We start from the raw sequence: 17,637 nt of genomic DNA, 5'->3' as shown, positions 1-17,637 counted from the left end.
CACTGTCAGACCTAAAAGTCATGCTTCTGTTCCTTGATAATAATAATTGAACAGAGGGGAGAAAAACTTAACAGTGAACATTTCAAATCAAGGCACGGAAGAAGGTATTATTACAGATTTTCATATATTTATAGGTCTTAAACATATTTACATGAGCAGTCATTAAGTAAAAATGTTTGTTTTTATCTCACAGATAATAAAAGGCATCTACATGACAGACAAAGAAACAAAGGGGTAGATTACAAATGGTCACACCCTCATCTTGCATTGCACAGTCGTCTTTCTAATGTCTTTGGCAAGAGTGGTTTCCTGTGCAGTAGGTAGCCTTGGTAACAATAGAAAATATTGCACACACTTTTTTTTTCTCTTTACAGAAAATAGGTTAAAACATTGCGGTCCACTTGGCTTTAGACAGTTTTCATACACGTCTATTGGCCTAAAATAGAGTGAATAATTCTTTCAAATGTTCCCGGTGAGAGAAAAGATAAACTCTGCACAGATAAATGCCTCTGCTGTAACTGGGGGGCTCGATGGGAAGGAACAGAAGAAAAAAAATGTAAAAATACTGAAGAATGTGATAAAGTTACAGCAGAGGCATTTATCTTAAATAAAAACTTTCTTTAAACAAACACTCTCTTAAACAAAATGGAGCCCTACAGTTAAAAATAGATACGGTTCAGACTTGGGTCAAATGCAAATGAAGTTCATGTTCGTTTTCAACCTATAGACAACATCTCTTGGGGCGGGGTCTAACACACCAGAACAGTGAACATAAGGTTGTCAGTCACGGGACTAGATACACGTCTTACATGGGATCAAACCAAACCTTCTGTATGGCTTAAACCTGGTTCCATCGTCTCCATAGGAAACAAGAACAACGGGCCAACAGGAAGTGAACATCACATGATCTGTGTCGAGGAGCAACAGGAGAAAATATACCAGTGGCTTTTACAGGTGTCCTAATTGATTCCTCTTGACTGGCAGGTAGTTTGATCAAACATCCGAGGCGAGGAAGGCGCGAGGCTGATGTGAAGCATCCTCATCAGAGTGAACCACTGGTTGGTGTGCCACTGATGGCGTTGAAGATGCCCATCGAGTCAGACAGCGTGCTCCTCGTACCATCCTCCACTGGGTTTATCTACAAAGATTAGCAGGGATATTTACTTATAAATAACTATATAAAAATATACTAAAATCTTTTTTTAAAAGATTGTAGAGTCTTAAAAAGAGGATCTAAAGTATATGTGAATAACGCCAGGCATGAATTTAGTTTTGTGTAAAATGAAATATATGATTCCTCCATTCCTCTATAGACACAACAATAACTTCAAATGATAAAAGCAGCGTTACCATCCGATCTGCTCAGGCCAGCACAAAGAAAGCAGGAGACAAGAGACGTGGTTAGTGAACGTGCACAAGATCGCAGCGCTGCATAGCATAGCTTTTTAAGGGTAGATCAATAAGCAATGTAACATGAAACAATGAAGAATGTGCAGCTTTAAATATTACCACATGCACATCTGCACAAGGCAACAGGGTAAATATGCAAATAAAATACATATAAATACAACAAAACAATGGGAGAGCACATAACTTTCCCTTCTTTATATAAATCATCTGTTTGGAAACTTATTGCTGCAGCAGAATGACAACCTGAGAAAATTCACATCAGACCTGGTTTCAGTACTTCCTGGATTCGTCTCACTGGACAGTTAAAACACCTTTCCGCAGCTGTGTAAAGTGAAGAGACCGTCGAGTCTGAGGAGTTCCTACCTGTTCGTGCATGATGGTGGACAGCTCCCTGGTCAGGTCCTTGTAGTTGGCCTTCATCTCATCGTGATACTCCTGCTGGTCCTCCTTAATCAGCCGCTCGTTCACCCCCAGCGCCTGACCGCAGGCGTCCACGAACTGCCTGAGGAGAGATCCACAAGCATTTTTAGTGCCACTTAGAAACGCAGCAGAGAACAGTAAAAGGTGGAAGGACAGATTTCCACAGGCTGTAAGCAGTGGAATAATTCATCTGGTTATTATCGTTTTCAATTTCTGTTTAGTTTTAATTCGTTTTTAAAGCAGCTTTGATCGTTTAGTTTAGTTTTTATTTTTTGAAAATGCTTTGTTTTAGTTTAGTTTTTATTCGTTTACATGTTAGTTTGTTTTTTTTTTGTACCATGGGGTCAGAAAAAGTATTGTGTAAATAAAAACTCAACAAAACATCAAACCATTTTAAAAATGTTTTCACTAAGATCAGCCTCTCAACGACCTGCACACACCAGCGACAGCATGTATGTAACGGTAAGACTCTGTCACAGACAAGGAGACAATGCAGAGAAGGAAGAGAAGCTGTGGTTTTACATGTGCAGGTGATTCTGACGTCAGTCAGTCAGTCAGTACCTGAAAACCTCTTTGAGCTGTTTGACCTTGTTGTCTGGATATTTCTTGGCACTGCTGTCGTCGAGGAAGGCTCTGGCGTAAGCGAGAGGACCAGCATTCACCTGGAAAACAGCGGAGGTCAAAGATCAGACATGACATTGAAGTAATTCATGACAGGTAAGATGATTTAACGAAGGCTACGTCCATCTTTATTTACCTGAACACTGATACTGCCTTGCAGTTTGAGCTGCAGCCGGATCATGTCCACCTCCGAGGCCGAGCACAGCAGTCGCAGCTCGGCCACCTTGGAGCTCATCTCGTCTATGGCCACCTCGATGGGGCTCAGGTCGGTCTGGTGTTGGTACATGACCGCGATGCGCTTCTTCACGTAAGGGAAACAGTGGGTGGCTGGACAGAAATAGGATTGAGGGAGAGAAGGTACTGAGACACAGAGACATGTAAACACCTCATATATATATACATATATATATAAACATATATATATCAACCACTGTGCATGTAAACAGTCACTGAGCGAGTGGGTCTACAGCCAAGTCACAATCAGTCAGCGTGATTATTAACGAGGCAACGCCTGAACTTTGGGATGAAGCGGAGAGAACAGTAATAAACCTCTATCTATCTTAACGTTCCAGGTGAATGACACCTGCAAGGAGGTTGTAAACAACAATAACAGATGGCGACCAGGAAGATAGTTGTTGCTCTGTGCTTCCTGTTGCTGCTACTGTGATGAGGCTGATTAGAGCGACTTGTTTTGGTTCTTTACCGAACGTTAATTCCACATTATATTTCTTGTCGAGTGAAATCGTCACTGATGCGCGACCTACTGGTGAGAACGGTCCGCCGTTTACACTGCTCCTCCACTCCGCCCTGCTTCTTGCCCGACACGGTGAACGGCGTCTCGAACACAAAGCGCCGGATGTTGTGGCTCTTCTCAAAGTCCGTCTTCCTGTCCTCGAGCTCCTTGTCGTCTAGGTACGGCGTGACGTGGGTCACCTGGATGTAGGCGTACTTGGAGTCGAGGTCCTTGGGGTTCACCTGTTGATGAACAGGAGACAAAGATGTTTTGGTTTGACTGAAAGTAGAAAACTGTAACATACCAGTGAGCGACAGATAGATATCACTCCCATGTCTGTGTGCTAACTACAGAGCTACAGTCTGTAAACTGTTAGCTTAGCATAAAGACTGGAAGCAGAGGGAAACAGCTAGCCTCACTCCCACCTTGCCAGAGTCCTGAATGATCTTGACGTTCTCCTGGCCAAACTTGTCGGAGTAGAGCTTCAGGAGCCTCTGGGAAATCTCTGAGAGCGGAGTGAACTTTGGCTCCTTGTAGATGTATTCCTTTCCATCCTCATCCTCAAAGAAACCCTGCAGAGGAGAGGAAGACGGAGACACATGACCTCTGTCAGCGAGAGCCGCTTTTTCACCAGGAGCTATCTTTAAGTTCTCAGAATAAAAGGCTGAGTTCAAACTTTGAAAAAGAGTGTTTAATTCTGAAAAATTGTTTATTTGTGACCTTTTTATTTAAAATCCTGAATCAATATCTCAAACAAACACTATTTTCCAAAATTTCACTGTTACAATTTCTTAAATTTTACATTAAAGAAAGAATCAGAATCAGTCATACATAGCTGCTACTCAGTCATGCATGTATGGAAAAGTACACAGGGAGGCGTGTGGGTGGAAACAGGCCAGGATAACCACTGAAGAGTGGGGGGAGTCGCAGAGATAAATGGCTGATCAAGGGGAACGGTTAATGGGGAGGTTACCCAGAGCTTTATCACATATGGTAGATTTACAGAAAAGAGCTAAGGTGCTAGCTTCTGCAACTCGGCAACAAAGATAAAACTACTACTATCCTCCTACTTTTGAGAATCTAGGAAATCTACAGCAACTTTATGCCACTAATTTAGCAAAAATAAAAACACATGAGCCCTCAGACAGCATTATAATGCAAGGACATGGACAAGCACACCAGGCTAACACACACAGTGACATCGCTACACACTTACCGCAGCCTCGGAGGAGGAGGAGAGAAAAAGAGAAATCTCTGTTAAGATGAGTTTTAGTGGGAGTAGATTCAGATTCAGCATGTGGACATGCTTTTCTTAAGAGCTTGCATTAATTAATATTCATGCTCGTCAAAAGTTGTTTGTTAATTCAGTGTTACAACATTGAAACTGTGGTTCTTTCGTTACCTGTCCGAAGAAGGCCACTCTGAAGAATGTGCCCAGCAGTCTCTTGCCGGTGTGCATCACCTCCATCACTTTGGTGTAGGCACGGTGGAGGGTGTCGTACAGGTGTGTGAGTTTCTGTTCCAAAACAAAATAAATAAATAAATACAACAAAAAAATTGCAGAAATTGTCACAAACATCAGCAAACGGATGCTGCAGAAATTCAGCTAACGTTAGCCATCATAAGCTACTGGTCAGACCATACCAGGGGCTTTCAAAGTCTGACACTGACACAACTGCAACCCCCAACAATCCCAAGATGGAACATGAACAAATATTAATGGATTTTGTATATATACCATGATGCTTTGTGCTTGTGCTGAAATACACAATTATCTAGTTAAAACCCACGTTTGGTTCTGTATCTATTGCAGGGTTATTGTAACTTTTTAAATGCAAGGTGCACATCATGTTCCCTGGAAGATGTATGTATGCATTTACAGCACCACTCCTGTATATAGCTGGTCTATGGCTGTGCTCAAGGTGCAGGTTACCTCGAAGTCTCTGCGCTGTTCATAGATGGGAATGATGAGCCTGTAGACATCAGCGATGAGCTCATAACGCTCCGCCTTCCAGAGGCCGTCAGCACACTCCTCCAACAGCTCCATCAGCACCTCCTGAACAAACACAGCCACAGATGAATGAATGTAAGCTTCACTTTCCCGTCCTCTTTGCAGTTTCAGCTCAGAATATTTCATTTGTTGCATAAAGGGACGTTTCTGCTTGTTCCTATTTGTCTTTGAGGTCGCAGTGAACTGAAACTGAGCAGAATGTCCCAGCAAAGACAGCAGACGTGGGAGGAAATGGACGCATCATCTCCTTTCTGTTTATTGGCGGATGACACTCAGTCCATCTCATAAAGAGAGGAGCTGCTCAGAGCAGATGGGACGGTAAAAGCACTTTTCACTGCCGACAGATCTGTTGACCAACTCATAAAAGCTCACACATTCTCTCGCCATCACTTTCAATTTCACTGAGGATTTCAGTTCACTAGAAGACCTGGTCTCAGGCCTCCGTTCAACAAGCCTCTGCCGCTGCTGGAGTGCCCATGAGCAAGACACTGAAACCTCAACCTGTAGGAGCGCTGACCCTGAGCACTTGTCAGATTTTCATTCTGCCAGCTCAGTGAAACAACACAAGTACCAAGCCCTGTGTCAAAGTCTGCTGTTTTCATTTCATGCACTGCACAGAGCAATTGATACTCTTCACAGAGATAAGGCCGTCATTATGTGACACGTGACGCCGGCGAAGAACTTAAAAAAACATCCTAAACGCTTGGTCAACACAGCGGGACTGGCAGATGCTCAGAGCACAGTATTACAGGACATGTAACGTAGGAAAGATCACAGCACAACGTCTAACCTCATTGAAGTGAACATCCTGCATCCCTACGTCCTCCATCATGGCCGCCTCCTCATCGATGTTTGGAGTGATGACACGGAAAGCAGAGCATCCCTGTCTGAACATACCTAACACAGAGTATACAGGCAGACAACGCGTTTACTTTTCAGTGTAAAAACTGAAAACAAGAATTATTTTTGTCATGAATTAAAAACTAGATAAGAACATGGAAGACAGACGAACTGACAATAACACAAATTAATGTTCAATACAAAGTCTTATTAGTCTTATTATAACATATTTATGGACTCAAATAATCTACAACCCCAGAGAAAATTAGACAAAAGGCAGCAACCAAAACGGCTGAAATAAATAATGAAAACATGCAGGGCGGCAAGCCGACATCTGTAAACAGGACGGCTAACGTTAGCTTAACATGATCAAGTGCCGACTTCAGGAAAGAAGGTAAGAGGAGAAAAGAGAAGGGAAGAGGAGGAAATGGAGAAAGGGAAGTGAGAGAGAAAGGAATAAGAACCACTATATATTGTAAAATGAGCTTAACCTATTTTTATTTTTTGTCTTTTTTCTTCCTCATATTTGTATTGACTAATTTATTTTCCTACATTTATCCATTTTAATTAATGGGTTTTTTGTTTTGTTTTTGGGTGGGTGAAAAAATTGTTATTTCCTTTAAATGAAAATCAGCTGCCAAAGTTAACAATACTTTCACACATATTTAGATTTTTATTAAAACCCTGCAACTTAGCGTTGTATGGAAGCTTATTAGTGCCACCATGACAAAAAAGTTCTTTTCACTTCCTCTTGATGACGAGAAAAAAATTTACAAAATATATATATATTTTTTTTAAATCATGGTGGCAGTAATAATGCATTTTCTCATGCATTTTGCAGGGTATCCTTATTTTGAAAATCTCTGACTTAACACTCTTAAAAAAATAAGGACAAGTTGACATTGTGTCTGGAACTGTAGTGAGAAGACATATCGATCATCATTATTATTATTATCATTATCATCATGAAGCTTAAATTACAACTTGTCGAGAGGAGCTCACTCACTTTTTAACACTCTGACCCGACAATGAACTGTCGACTTTCAGAAAACACCTCTGACGTTACACAACAGATCCTCTGCAGAGTCTGAAAACAGCAACCGTCTGATACGAGAAGAAACACGGCCGAGGGATCTTATCTGGGGAATGCAGCGTTGGAAGTGTTTTCAACACGGGAAGGGATGAATGAACCTTGGACAATTGCTCAGGTGGCAGATGAAAGGGTATGTTCCTGTGTGTGTGTAGGTGTGTGTGGAACATGGAAAAATGTGTGCTGGCTTTATTTAATCCAGTCGAAGAAGCAAAAATTAACAATAAAATAAAATATAATATTTTAGATCATCTGATCAATCAATCATCAATCAAGTAAATCATCTTATTGATTTATTGGTTCCATTAAAACGAAGAATCTGCATCCTTGGCTTTGATCTGAGTAATTTATGAAGTATTCTTGCTACCACTCATTAACTTTCTTCAGAACATCAGATTAATTCATTTTATTAAACTCATTCCAGGATAAGCTTCTTTCTACCGAGGTAATTCTCACCAGTGACTCATTATACGGCCTCTGTAAAGTGGAGTTCAAAAGGTCAGAGATTATTTAATGTCGAAAGCAGCAAAGCATTACCAGGAGACACACACACTCCTACATCCTCCACTCACCTTTTCTCCACAGGTACTCCGCCACCAGAGCAGCAACGTGCACATAACACATGGCTGCCTGCAGGTGAAGCGCACAGGTCAAAGGTTAGCACGAAAACATTTTAAAAAGCCTCATGTTTTTCCTTAAGAACTTCAAAACAAAAACAAAAACTAAAAAAAACCTCTGAAAGATCTCCATTCTTGTTGTGGATGCGCGCCATGCTGTCCAGCCAGGTCTTGCGGAGCTCGGGCGTGCTGGTGTAGGACTTGGCCAAGCTGTACTGGAGGTCCACCAGCATCTCCGGGTCGTTCTCGTGCTCCTTCATCTGCTCCGTGGCCATCAGCACTGTCCTGATGCGCTTGGTCAGGTCCTTCACATCTGAGGGAAATGCAGTATGCTGCAAAGTACAACAGAAACAAAACTTTGTATAATCTTTTTACCCTTTGTATGAAAATACCAAGGACTTCTCTTCTATGTAGAAAAACCTGAGGCGCGTTTTAATCAAGATAATTAAAAAAACTATTAAGGCCGCATGGAGAATAAAGACACAAACTCTTGTGGGTAGGAAAGGAACAGAATTCACGGCCTCTTCTATTTAAGACTCAAGTGGATAATGAATGGATCAAAGGGTGAAGTATGGTGACTAAAAATACAAAACAAATCCAGAATTAACTCGAGCTTATCTCTTCATAGAGCAAGTATTTGATGGAAAACTCTGAATTCAATTGAACAGCTCTTAATAATTAAATTTTCTTACCCAGTTCTTAAAATTGAGACATTAAAAAAAGGGCAGTAGGAGCAGGACGAATGGATCTGCTTCCATCCGACATGTTGCTGCTAATGTAGGAGTGCTCACTCTTACCCTTAAGACGGTGAGGTGTTTATACAGTATGTATATGCATACGAACAGTCTGAGATCACATTCCCAGGATGGGAAGACTTTTGGACTTTATATGTGGAAATGACAATAAACCTTGAGAATCTGGTTTTAATAGCAAAAATTGATAATAGTCTCATGGTTAAAGCTGCAATCTTATTTATTTACTCTTTCTTTCTTTATTCTTATCTATTTCTGGTGGTCGTGTGTTGAGTTGATGCCAATAAATAAAGCTAAATAAAGAGAGAAGGTCAAAGGTTACTACCACCCCTCACCTTGATGCTCTTGTCACTGTTGGCACAGTTGTTGATGATAGAGAGAGACTGCTGGAAACGGGTACCACCGATGCCGATGACATCGGCAATCAGCTGACTGACAGCAATTACCACCTGTGTGAGTCGAGAGGAAGAAGAAACTAATCAATCATCTAATGCATGACTTAAGAGCGCACAGGAAAAAATGTGATATTCAGACACAATCAGGAAGGTGTACCTGCAGGTGTGTTCGGACAAAAGACCTGCGGCCTGTGTAGTCAAAGTTACTTTTCATGAGGAAGTAGAGGAGATGGGCGGCATCACTGCGGATGGAGCTCAGCTTGGAGTTACAGCACTTTAGGATTTCGTAGCACAGAGAGGCACACATGTCGGCCCGGCCGTCAAAGAAGGTGCAGGGGAACTGGAGGACGTGGAGAGAGACGGGATGTGATGCATTTGGGATATATAAAGACAGAGAAAGAAAGATATGATAAAACTAATTCACTAACTATCTACCTTGTAGATGAAGGTCCTCAGAGAGGTGAAGACCTGTTTGAGGGCGGCCTCAGACTGGGGGATCTGCAGGAAGCACAAATGCACCTGGAAAACCTTCTTCATCAGGGGGTTGTGACCCAGATCTGAGGTCAGCTGGGTCTGTGGACACAGGAGAACGTAAGGGCCAACAAACCAGGACACAAGATGTCATGTATTGTGGTTTTGTACAGCATTTTATGACCAGGTAATACCTTGAATCCCATGATGAAGATGCTAAGCGTGTCCAGTACAGTCAGACACACCTCTGTGGACACGTTGGCCTCCAGCAGACACTGACTGCTCACATCTGCTTCTGTATGAGAGTACACTGCACAGAAAGCACAAGGTCACCGTTAGAGATATCATTTTATTGGAGTAATAAATAAGATTTCGGAACATAGAACATGATCTACTCGAGTTTGATTGCTTCTGTGATAAGTGCAAGTGACTACAGGAATATTTGCCAAGTGCTAATATTTCTGCCAAGGATTTATTTGTGGCAGATTAAGTTCTGTGATTTTTATTGCAACCATCACTGGCTGCCAATAGAGGTCAGCAAAACACAAAGATCAGATGATGCCCAGAGGCCCAAGGCACAAACATGTCTTCATTAAATCAGGTTAGCACAATGCTATCAGCTAATATTTGTTTATTAATGTTGGATTAAATTATCTGAATATTAGTGAGCTCTTATTTTGAAATAAGATCTCACATGAGCGAAGTAAAGTTGTTCAAATCCAACTGAATACAACTTATACTTGCTTAATGTATGTTAAAGGTCCCAATTCTTACAGGTTTCCTGTGTTTTATTGGAAGTGTTGATCCATGAGAAGATTCATTTGTGGTTTTAAGAACCAAAAAACCATCTCAGTGTAGTTTTACATCTCCTCTCTCAGGCTTCTCTCTGGAGCTCTAGTAACAACAGGTCTGTGAGCCAATCAGAAGAGAGGAGGCTCTGAGTCACCACATCCTACCACATTTACCCTGGCAGAAAACGTTTGTCTTTTGGAAGAATTCATGTATATCTCCACTATCTGTCCTATAAAAGTCATCTGTAGCGATAAGGTGGGAGGGGCTTACTGTTGTTGAAGGTGTGAGAATTCTCCAGAGCTCCCAGCTGCTGTAGGCGGGCGTGCAGGATACCTGCCCTGTTACGAGACACAGGTAGAGTCAGAGACTTCCTGTCTGGAGCTACAGGCCCCGCCCCCTCCTGGCTCCTGTTGGGGAGAGGAGAAACACCGTTACTAGTAAGTCTGGATGTCAGTTAAAAGCTCCATATTTTACACTTTTATTTGAAGTGTTGATCCATAAGAAGGTGACTGCTTTGTTGTGACATCACAAAGTTACAGGAAGTCCTGACGGCTGGTTTTAAGGCTCAGTTTCTGAATACAGGCTGTGTGCATTTCTCTGTGGACTGAGGCTTTGATACTTTCACAGTATTAATATAGAAGCTAGAGCTGATCTATAATCACACTACACATGGACAGAGACCTTTACACTGGATGTGAAAAAGACAGTCTGAACTGGAAGCATCATGCATTTAATTAAGTAGTGAGAGAGTAAGTGAGAGAGAAAAAAAGACAGCGATATCTTACCCATGCAAGAGGGGCCTGGGGCCGGGACATTAACCACAAAACAACTTGCCAGCAGTGTTAGCGATGAGAGAACAAACCAAGAGCAAGGGGTTAAAAGGTTCAGCATTCAGGTTATCTTTGAGCTCAGGTGTAAGTCATATTATTGCATAGATGATAAAACATTATTAGTTTCAGCTCAAGAATAAATTCATAATTTCAGTATCACATCAGACATGAACAGAGCGACATGTACTCTACCTGGCGATGAATCTCTTCCCCATGTATCTGAACTGATGGAGGCAAACTCTGCAGGACAAAACACACAGCGAGAGACCATTATCAGAATCAACACCTGACATTCAAGCAAAGAGAACAAATATACTGAGCTTCCTGTTTAAAAAAAAAAAAGACTTGTGTCCTGGTTTGTAAGGACAAAAAGATTCCCCCATTGTACTGAAGTTTAATAAGTTCCAATTTTAGACATGAAGGTCAGTTTACTCGTCACAAGGAGGACGACTCTGAAGGGAGTTCTCTAAAGTCATCAGGGTCAGTTGAAGGCTACAAACACCCGACGAGAGACAATCTCCAGCTGCATTATGAGCATTGTAGGATTGAGCACTTGAGATATCAGCCTCTCTTCTTTTTCTCTGTCTCTTGTGAGTTGTCCAACTCTTCCTTTAAAGTGCTAGCTTCACGTTAGCGCTTGTCTGGCTATATTAAAACTAATGCTAACAACTACTCTCAACCACACACATATGTAATCATACGGAGGTTGTCTAGTTCTGTACTTACTCTATTAATGTAAAGAAGTCCATTAGTTCTGAGGAAGCTGCTTTGTTCCAGTAAGCAAAAAGGGCCTCTGAGAATGATGAAATGGTGAGAAAATAGTAAGAAAAGATTGACTCTGGGGCTGTTGTTAATATCAACGTGTGTCAAACTCAAGTGAAGCGGACTGTCCTACCCTCCGACATGCTCTTGAGGATATGCAGAAAGCACATGAGCAGGTTTTTGATCTCATCCCTGTCCAGTTTGTCACAGCGCAGCACAGTGCTGCCCAGAGCCGACGCACACTGGTTCTGATGCAGGGAGAAAGTCGAGAGAGAGAGAGAGAGAGAGAGAGAGAGAGAGAGAGAGAGAGAGAGAGAGAGAGAGAACAAATTGAGAGAGAAAAACTTCTTCGTTATCAGACGGCACAGTTGCAGGACAAATCAACACTTCAAAGAGATAGAGAACATCACTCAATCAAGCCAAATGTCAGAGATGAGAAATGCCAAGAATTTTCCTCGGAGGAGAAAAGTTCACACGAGCCAAAAAAGTAACGTTTGCTGAAGCGAGATAAAAACATCAATTGGAGGTTTGAAGAAATACATTCACAGCCACAGTATAGCATCTGAGGGAATAAGTGAATCGAGGTCAGTTCAACCTCCGTCAGTATAAAAACACACTCCCTCATGTGGGACACTCAGAGGAGAAGAACGCTGGGAGGATTTTGGACATATTGTACAGATAAGTTTTAAATTCACTGGGACTAAAAGTACCAAAATCATCAAATCTGGTTTCCTGAAACAAATCTGTACAACTGTAGCCAAAAGCTGCTGGAGGAGAGGTCACAGAGGTCAAACAGAATACTTGTATAGGTATGTTCTCCTCAGGATTTCCATCCACACTCTGGCCTGCAGCCTGCTTGACAGTATCACTGTCACTGTCCTGCGGCAGGTCAGGGAGGGGCACAGTGAGGAGGGAGAAGTCCATGGTGACCCGCTTAGTGGCACAGTTCGGAGGCGGGACTCGATCCTCGGGGTCCGAGGGGAGAGGGGGAACGTTGACCGAGTGCCTCCTAGTGAATCTCTCTTTTTGGTGGAGTTGGGAAGTTACAGAGCGAGGAGAAGGGGCGTAGGGGCTCTGGAGGAGGGTTATTATTAGTAATGGGTTTGGTGTTAAAAGAACAAATCTCATTCACTCACAACCTGCATGATGTATGAAAATAAATATATGGACACTATATATACAAATAATGACAAAAGCATAAATATTCTTTATAATATCATCTGGAAACAGCAGCAGACCTTTTAAAGTATCATTAATACTGCAAATGAAGAAAGTTAGCAGAAGGACAGACAGAGGAAATACATTTTACAACACCCCCACTAGGTTATCTGTATCTATACTGGTTTTATTTACTGACAGACTGAGATTTTAAAGGTAGAAGAGGTGTGTTTGAGAAGATCTGGGCTCCCTTGAGTTGTTGGAATCACATTAGACAGGAATCTTTAAATGGCCATTATGAACAGACAGAAAACACCAATATTATCTTGTCCAAACATCATGGATCCGTGTACCTTCTCCAGCGAGTTGGTCTTCTCACTGCTCTTGTCCAGCAGGCTGTTTCCAGAGTCGGTGGAGACCAGGGAGCCTCTGGAGTCTGCGTGGTGAACCGAGCTGACGTTGGGGGTGGAGCTATGAGGGGACGCTGCAGGGACAGAACAACATGCCAGAAGAGAATATGCATTCGTAACCACTGGACAATTAAGTCTTCTGTTAGTTTAAATAAAGATAATGAAGGAAGGAGTCACCTGTTCCAGAGATGACCCCGAACACATCTTTGTGCAGAGCATTTTCTATGCAGCTCCCGGGTTTCTGCGGCGTCACCATCGAGTTCTGCACCAGAGAGTCCTCCCTCGCGTTCTGGGACGGCAACAAAGCATTAGAGAGCTTTTATTGTGAAAGTACAATAAAAGCATGCTTTCAGCTTAGGATAAAACACCCATGTTGAGCTGTCATTAACCCAGTACTCAATGTTTTGGAGGGACAGTAATTCTGGCACATGCAGGGAATAGCTGGTACAAGCTGCTGTTCAGGTTCCCACCACTAGGTGTCAGGCTTACATTGAGGTTGCTGAGAGGCGCTGACTCCTTGATGTCGAGTCTGTGGACGTTCTCCTGGAGCAGGCCAAACATAGGGAGGTACAGGGTGGCAAGTCTGGCCTGTTGGCTCTGGAGTGACACACAGAAGGTGATCAGGAGGTGATAGACAAAGTTTTGATGATCTGAAGTCGGTCGCAAGGTGTAGAACTCACTTTCGCAGCGTAGCGGTCGTCGAATGTGTGTTTGATCATCAGTCCCTTGAGCACCTGGATGGCGATCTGACGGATCTCCCGGAACTCCTGAAGAGCCCCGCCCACCTCCCTCAGCAGCAGCCCCACCAGGAAGTGGTTCCGACAGAAATCATCGGTCAGAGAATAGTCCAGCTGGAGATCTGCAGCAAGCGTCAATCAACAGAAATCACTCTCAAATTACAGACATGAAGCTGTTGAACAGAACAGGATGCAGAGAACAAGCCTAATATCAGTTGCACTTACCTTGGAACCTCTGTATTCTGCCTTTTCCAAAGGGCATGGGCAGATTAAGAGGAACATAATGCTCATGGCTGCAAACAACCCGCAGGAACTCAAACTTGAACTCATACAAAGTCTGGTAGGAACACAAGAGAAAGTAGCTTTATATAATGATGAATAACTTGGATTAAAACCATTAAAGAAGAGGCAGCAGCTGAGCCTTTTAACCTTTGGGTCTCCAGGCATAAAGCAGTTCATGTAGTTGTTGATCTGCTTGAAGACGAAGCCTCTGTCCATGAAGGTGAAGCAGCGCTGAGTGAAAGGGGAACAGATACAGTAAGATGGAGTGAGGATGATTTAGACACAACTCCACAGTACAGCCTAAACTGATTTTCCGAGCTCATTAACATATTAAATCACAATGCTGCATTGCAGGCGCAGGTAGGAGTGCCAACCTTGATGAACACTGCCAGGCTGTGGTTGGCATTATGAGCTGCGTCCAGGTTGTCCTTGTATTTCTGGGTGATGTGCGGCATCAGCATATTGACCAGAGTCTCCACTGCGTGGTAGAACGATGCAGAAAAACGCTGGTTCCTGGACAACTGGACAACAAAAAGGATAAAGAGGAGGAAAGATGATTTAGTCTTGGAGGAAAGGGGTTAAAGAAAAGAAGAGGAGACTTAAAACAAGACCGACCTTGACCTTTCCACTCTCCATGAGATAATGCGCCACTGATTTCACCAGAGCTTCAAAGAAGAACCACGAGTGCTGCGACACAAACAAACAAAGTCAGTGCAAGGAAAACTACCATACAATATGTGTAAAGGTTCAATCACAAGATGTCCAAAAAGAAAAATCACTTAAGCTTCTATTTTAGTGCTCAGCAGACATTTTTTTCGGAATATGTAAAACTTCATTTGAAGTGAGAAAACAAATATTGAACAAAGAGCAATACTGCCACACAAAGGCAAAAAGCAGTAACTGCATATTTTGTAATAATGTTTGTAGAGACTGTGTTGTGCAGTTGTCATGTTTCATGTTTCTATTCACATTTTCTTGTGTTAATTTTGATTTTATTGTTGTTTTCACTCGATATTTTTTGCTTCTATTTGTTTGATTACCTGTAGGTAGGCATATTATCTTCTATTGTCAATCCTTGTGTTCTCTAATATTAATCATTTTTAATTAATTTTAATTAGGTGGAGGCTTCAAATAAGCCAATTTGGGTTTTCTGCTAATCCCTGTGCTGTATGTTATTTATCTGTGTTTTTTTTAATCATGCAAATAGAGAAATAAGAAAAAATGTCCAAAATGTCTCATCTGTTTTATTATTATTATTGATGTTTTAATTCTGGTTCATCTGTGTGGTTTTTGGGCACAAAGGATAATCTGCCTAAAATAAAAAGAAATAAAAGCCTGAAAACTTTCACCCTGTGACTGTAGCGATGAATGAATTTACCTTTAGCAGCTTGTTGCTAGTCAGGAAGTCAGTAGATGGCTTGAGTATGGCTGTCATGGCTTTGGCCAGCTCCTCGTGGACTGTTTTTACATTGGTGGAGGAATAAGGTTCTGGCTTAAACACAAACTGAGAATAAAGAGGGAGAGAAAATAAATCTGGTTATTACATCTTCATTTCTACAGAAACACTTTCTGCATATGAATAAATATAATAGAGAAGGCCTGCACCTTGACATAAGACCTCAGGTAATGCTCAAGTCCCTCTTCATGACACTGAGCCACAACATGAACCATCACCCTGAGGAGGAAGAAAGACAGAGAGATAATAATATGAAAATGTCATAGAATAAGAAAGGAGGACATGACACTTCCTACAGGGAACAAACCAAATACAGACCGAACCTTTAATAACTTTAAGGCCCTGACACCTGCGTACTCACCTTCAAAGACTGGTACCACACACAACTGAGATATAAGACACACACACAGAGTGTGTGAGCTACAGTTGATTCAGGCTATTGAAGAAAATCAGGGGAATATGCTGCTTCGGAATAAGAACCAGATAAACGTTCATCACATGTAACATTTCATACATGTGTGTGCGTGTGTCTTGCCTGGTCACGTTGACAGCCACATCCTCATGTGTGGCTCTGGTCAGGACACAGAACAGCTGGTTGAGGATGGTGGGCAGGAAGTTGACCATCACGTGACCCTCCATTGCATGGAGACTCTAGAAAAGAAATCAGAAAAGACAAAAACATGTTGAATGTGGCTTTTTCTTGTTCCCTTGAATGTGAGGTGAAAAGATTGTATTTGATGGGGCATGAATGACGGGGTGTGTTTTCCCTGAGGGCGCTGGAAATAAACGGAGCTGTGCATACCTTCAGGTATTTCACCAGCTCCCCCTCTGATGCTTGTTCTGACATCTCCATGTTTTGACAGTGGTGGAAGAAGTTGTGCAAGTGCTGGTCCTAAAGGAAACAAGTTATTCTAATGTATATTTCACTTTTCATCTGGAGATCAATGAACAGACTGTAATTAAATGAGTGTGTGTGTGTGTGTGTGTGTGTGAATACCTGAGTGTAAACCGTGGAAACAAGATGAGTTGAGACTTTGAACAAGGGTTTTCCTCCATCGACCCATTTGATCTCTGAGGCTGAGTGCTGCGATAACAAGTGGGCAATAATTACTGAACTGGATACTGAATAAAAACTGCACTGTGCCAATGCATATACAACATGATCATACATTAAATGTTTAAATTATTTCACTATCTATAATCTTTGTACTATAGGAGAACAAGCTGATTCGGTACATGGCTGAAGTGTACTGTATAATAGACACAATAAAGCTTTTTAAAACTGGATTCTTATGAAACAAAAGGCACAAATTAAAGAAAACACAAGTGCACTAGCACTGGAGAATGAAAGAAAAACACAGGGATTTCTTGGGAAAGCAAATTAGAAGCTTCCTGGTTTTGACAGTTTTTTTGTTTTTGTTTCATTTTGAATTAAAACAGTATGAGGCCAGTCAGTGTTAATCTACCCTCAGAACTGCACAGTGTTGAAATTATGGATAGTTCAAACAAAAGGAAACTTCCTTTTACAAATCAAAGATTAGTCTTTTAAGGCCCTTAAGGAAACACATGTACGCAGACAGAAATCCAGTTTCCCTTCGACTGACTAAGTGGATGTTACAAAGACTGTAGAACAAAGATTGTAGAAATCTTGAATTATTTAAACAGTGAAACCACAGACACAAAATGGTTGTGGGGGTTTTTTTTTTCTTTTCTGTCCGACCTAATCTTGGTGCTCGTTTTAAAAAAAAACTGCCTCTTACACATGCAGTTGAATTTAAGAGCATCATGCACAAAAGGCTTATCTGATGAGCCACGTACATTATACAGTTTTAATTACATTTACATTAACC

The 17,637-nt window shown here is 41.8% G+C and overlaps 1 protein-coding gene across 1 annotated transcript in view; it reads right to left on the bottom strand.

Moving 5' to 3' along the window:
• Nucleotides 1–142: 142 nt before the first annotated feature.
• Nucleotides 143–17,637, bottom strand: part of LOC111222763 (dedicator of cytokinesis protein 9-like) — a 34,859-nt gene continuing 17,364 nt past the window's right edge. The window contains exons 21-52 of the mRNA XM_022746603.1: nucleotides 16,785–16,871; nucleotides 16,590–16,679; nucleotides 16,323–16,438; nucleotides 15,937–16,006; nucleotides 15,710–15,835; nucleotides 14,947–15,018; nucleotides 14,706–14,852; nucleotides 14,479–14,562; nucleotides 14,275–14,386; nucleotides 13,993–14,171; nucleotides 13,802–13,909; nucleotides 13,490–13,601; nucleotides 13,256–13,386; nucleotides 11,878–11,992; nucleotides 11,709–11,775; nucleotides 11,175–11,222; nucleotides 10,423–10,559; nucleotides 9,555–9,670; nucleotides 9,325–9,462; nucleotides 9,047–9,229; nucleotides 8,830–8,943; nucleotides 7,859–8,074; nucleotides 7,698–7,755; nucleotides 5,986–6,092; nucleotides 5,118–5,240; nucleotides 4,587–4,700; nucleotides 3,610–3,756; nucleotides 3,216–3,426; nucleotides 2,588–2,778; nucleotides 2,392–2,492; nucleotides 1,774–1,912; nucleotides 143–1,138 (exon numbers count right to left, since the gene is read on the bottom strand). Coding sequence (XP_022602324.1) covers nucleotides 1,043–1,138; nucleotides 1,774–1,912; nucleotides 2,392–2,492; nucleotides 2,588–2,778; nucleotides 3,216–3,426; nucleotides 3,610–3,756; nucleotides 4,587–4,700; nucleotides 5,118–5,240; nucleotides 5,986–6,092; nucleotides 7,698–7,755; nucleotides 7,859–8,074; nucleotides 8,830–8,943; nucleotides 9,047–9,229; nucleotides 9,325–9,462; nucleotides 9,555–9,670; nucleotides 10,423–10,559; nucleotides 11,175–11,222; nucleotides 11,709–11,775; nucleotides 11,878–11,992; nucleotides 13,256–13,386; nucleotides 13,490–13,601; nucleotides 13,802–13,909; nucleotides 13,993–14,171; nucleotides 14,275–14,386; nucleotides 14,479–14,562; nucleotides 14,706–14,852; nucleotides 14,947–15,018; nucleotides 15,710–15,835; nucleotides 15,937–16,006; nucleotides 16,323–16,438; nucleotides 16,590–16,679; nucleotides 16,785–16,871 — 3,855 coding nt within the window. The 3' untranslated portion in view covers nucleotides 143–1,042. The remainder of the gene's footprint in view (nucleotides 1,139–1,773; nucleotides 1,913–2,391; nucleotides 2,493–2,587; nucleotides 2,779–3,215; nucleotides 3,427–3,609; nucleotides 3,757–4,586; nucleotides 4,701–5,117; nucleotides 5,241–5,985; nucleotides 6,093–7,697; nucleotides 7,756–7,858; nucleotides 8,075–8,829; nucleotides 8,944–9,046; nucleotides 9,230–9,324; nucleotides 9,463–9,554; nucleotides 9,671–10,422; nucleotides 10,560–11,174; nucleotides 11,223–11,708; nucleotides 11,776–11,877; nucleotides 11,993–13,255; nucleotides 13,387–13,489; nucleotides 13,602–13,801; nucleotides 13,910–13,992; nucleotides 14,172–14,274; nucleotides 14,387–14,478; nucleotides 14,563–14,705; nucleotides 14,853–14,946; nucleotides 15,019–15,709; nucleotides 15,836–15,936; nucleotides 16,007–16,322; nucleotides 16,439–16,589; nucleotides 16,680–16,784; nucleotides 16,872–17,637) is intronic.

This window comes from Seriola dumerili, unplaced genomic scaffold (genome assembly GCF_002260705.1).
Source record: "Seriola dumerili isolate Sdu_G_001 unplaced genomic scaffold, Sdu_1.0 BDQW01000105.1, whole genome shotgun sequence".
In the NCBI taxonomy this organism is placed as follows: domain Eukaryota; kingdom Metazoa; phylum Chordata; class Actinopteri; order Carangiformes; family Carangidae; genus Seriola; species Seriola dumerili.
The sequence above is the reverse complement of the archived record's forward strand: the minus strand, read 5'-3'. Positions and strand labels throughout refer to the sequence as shown.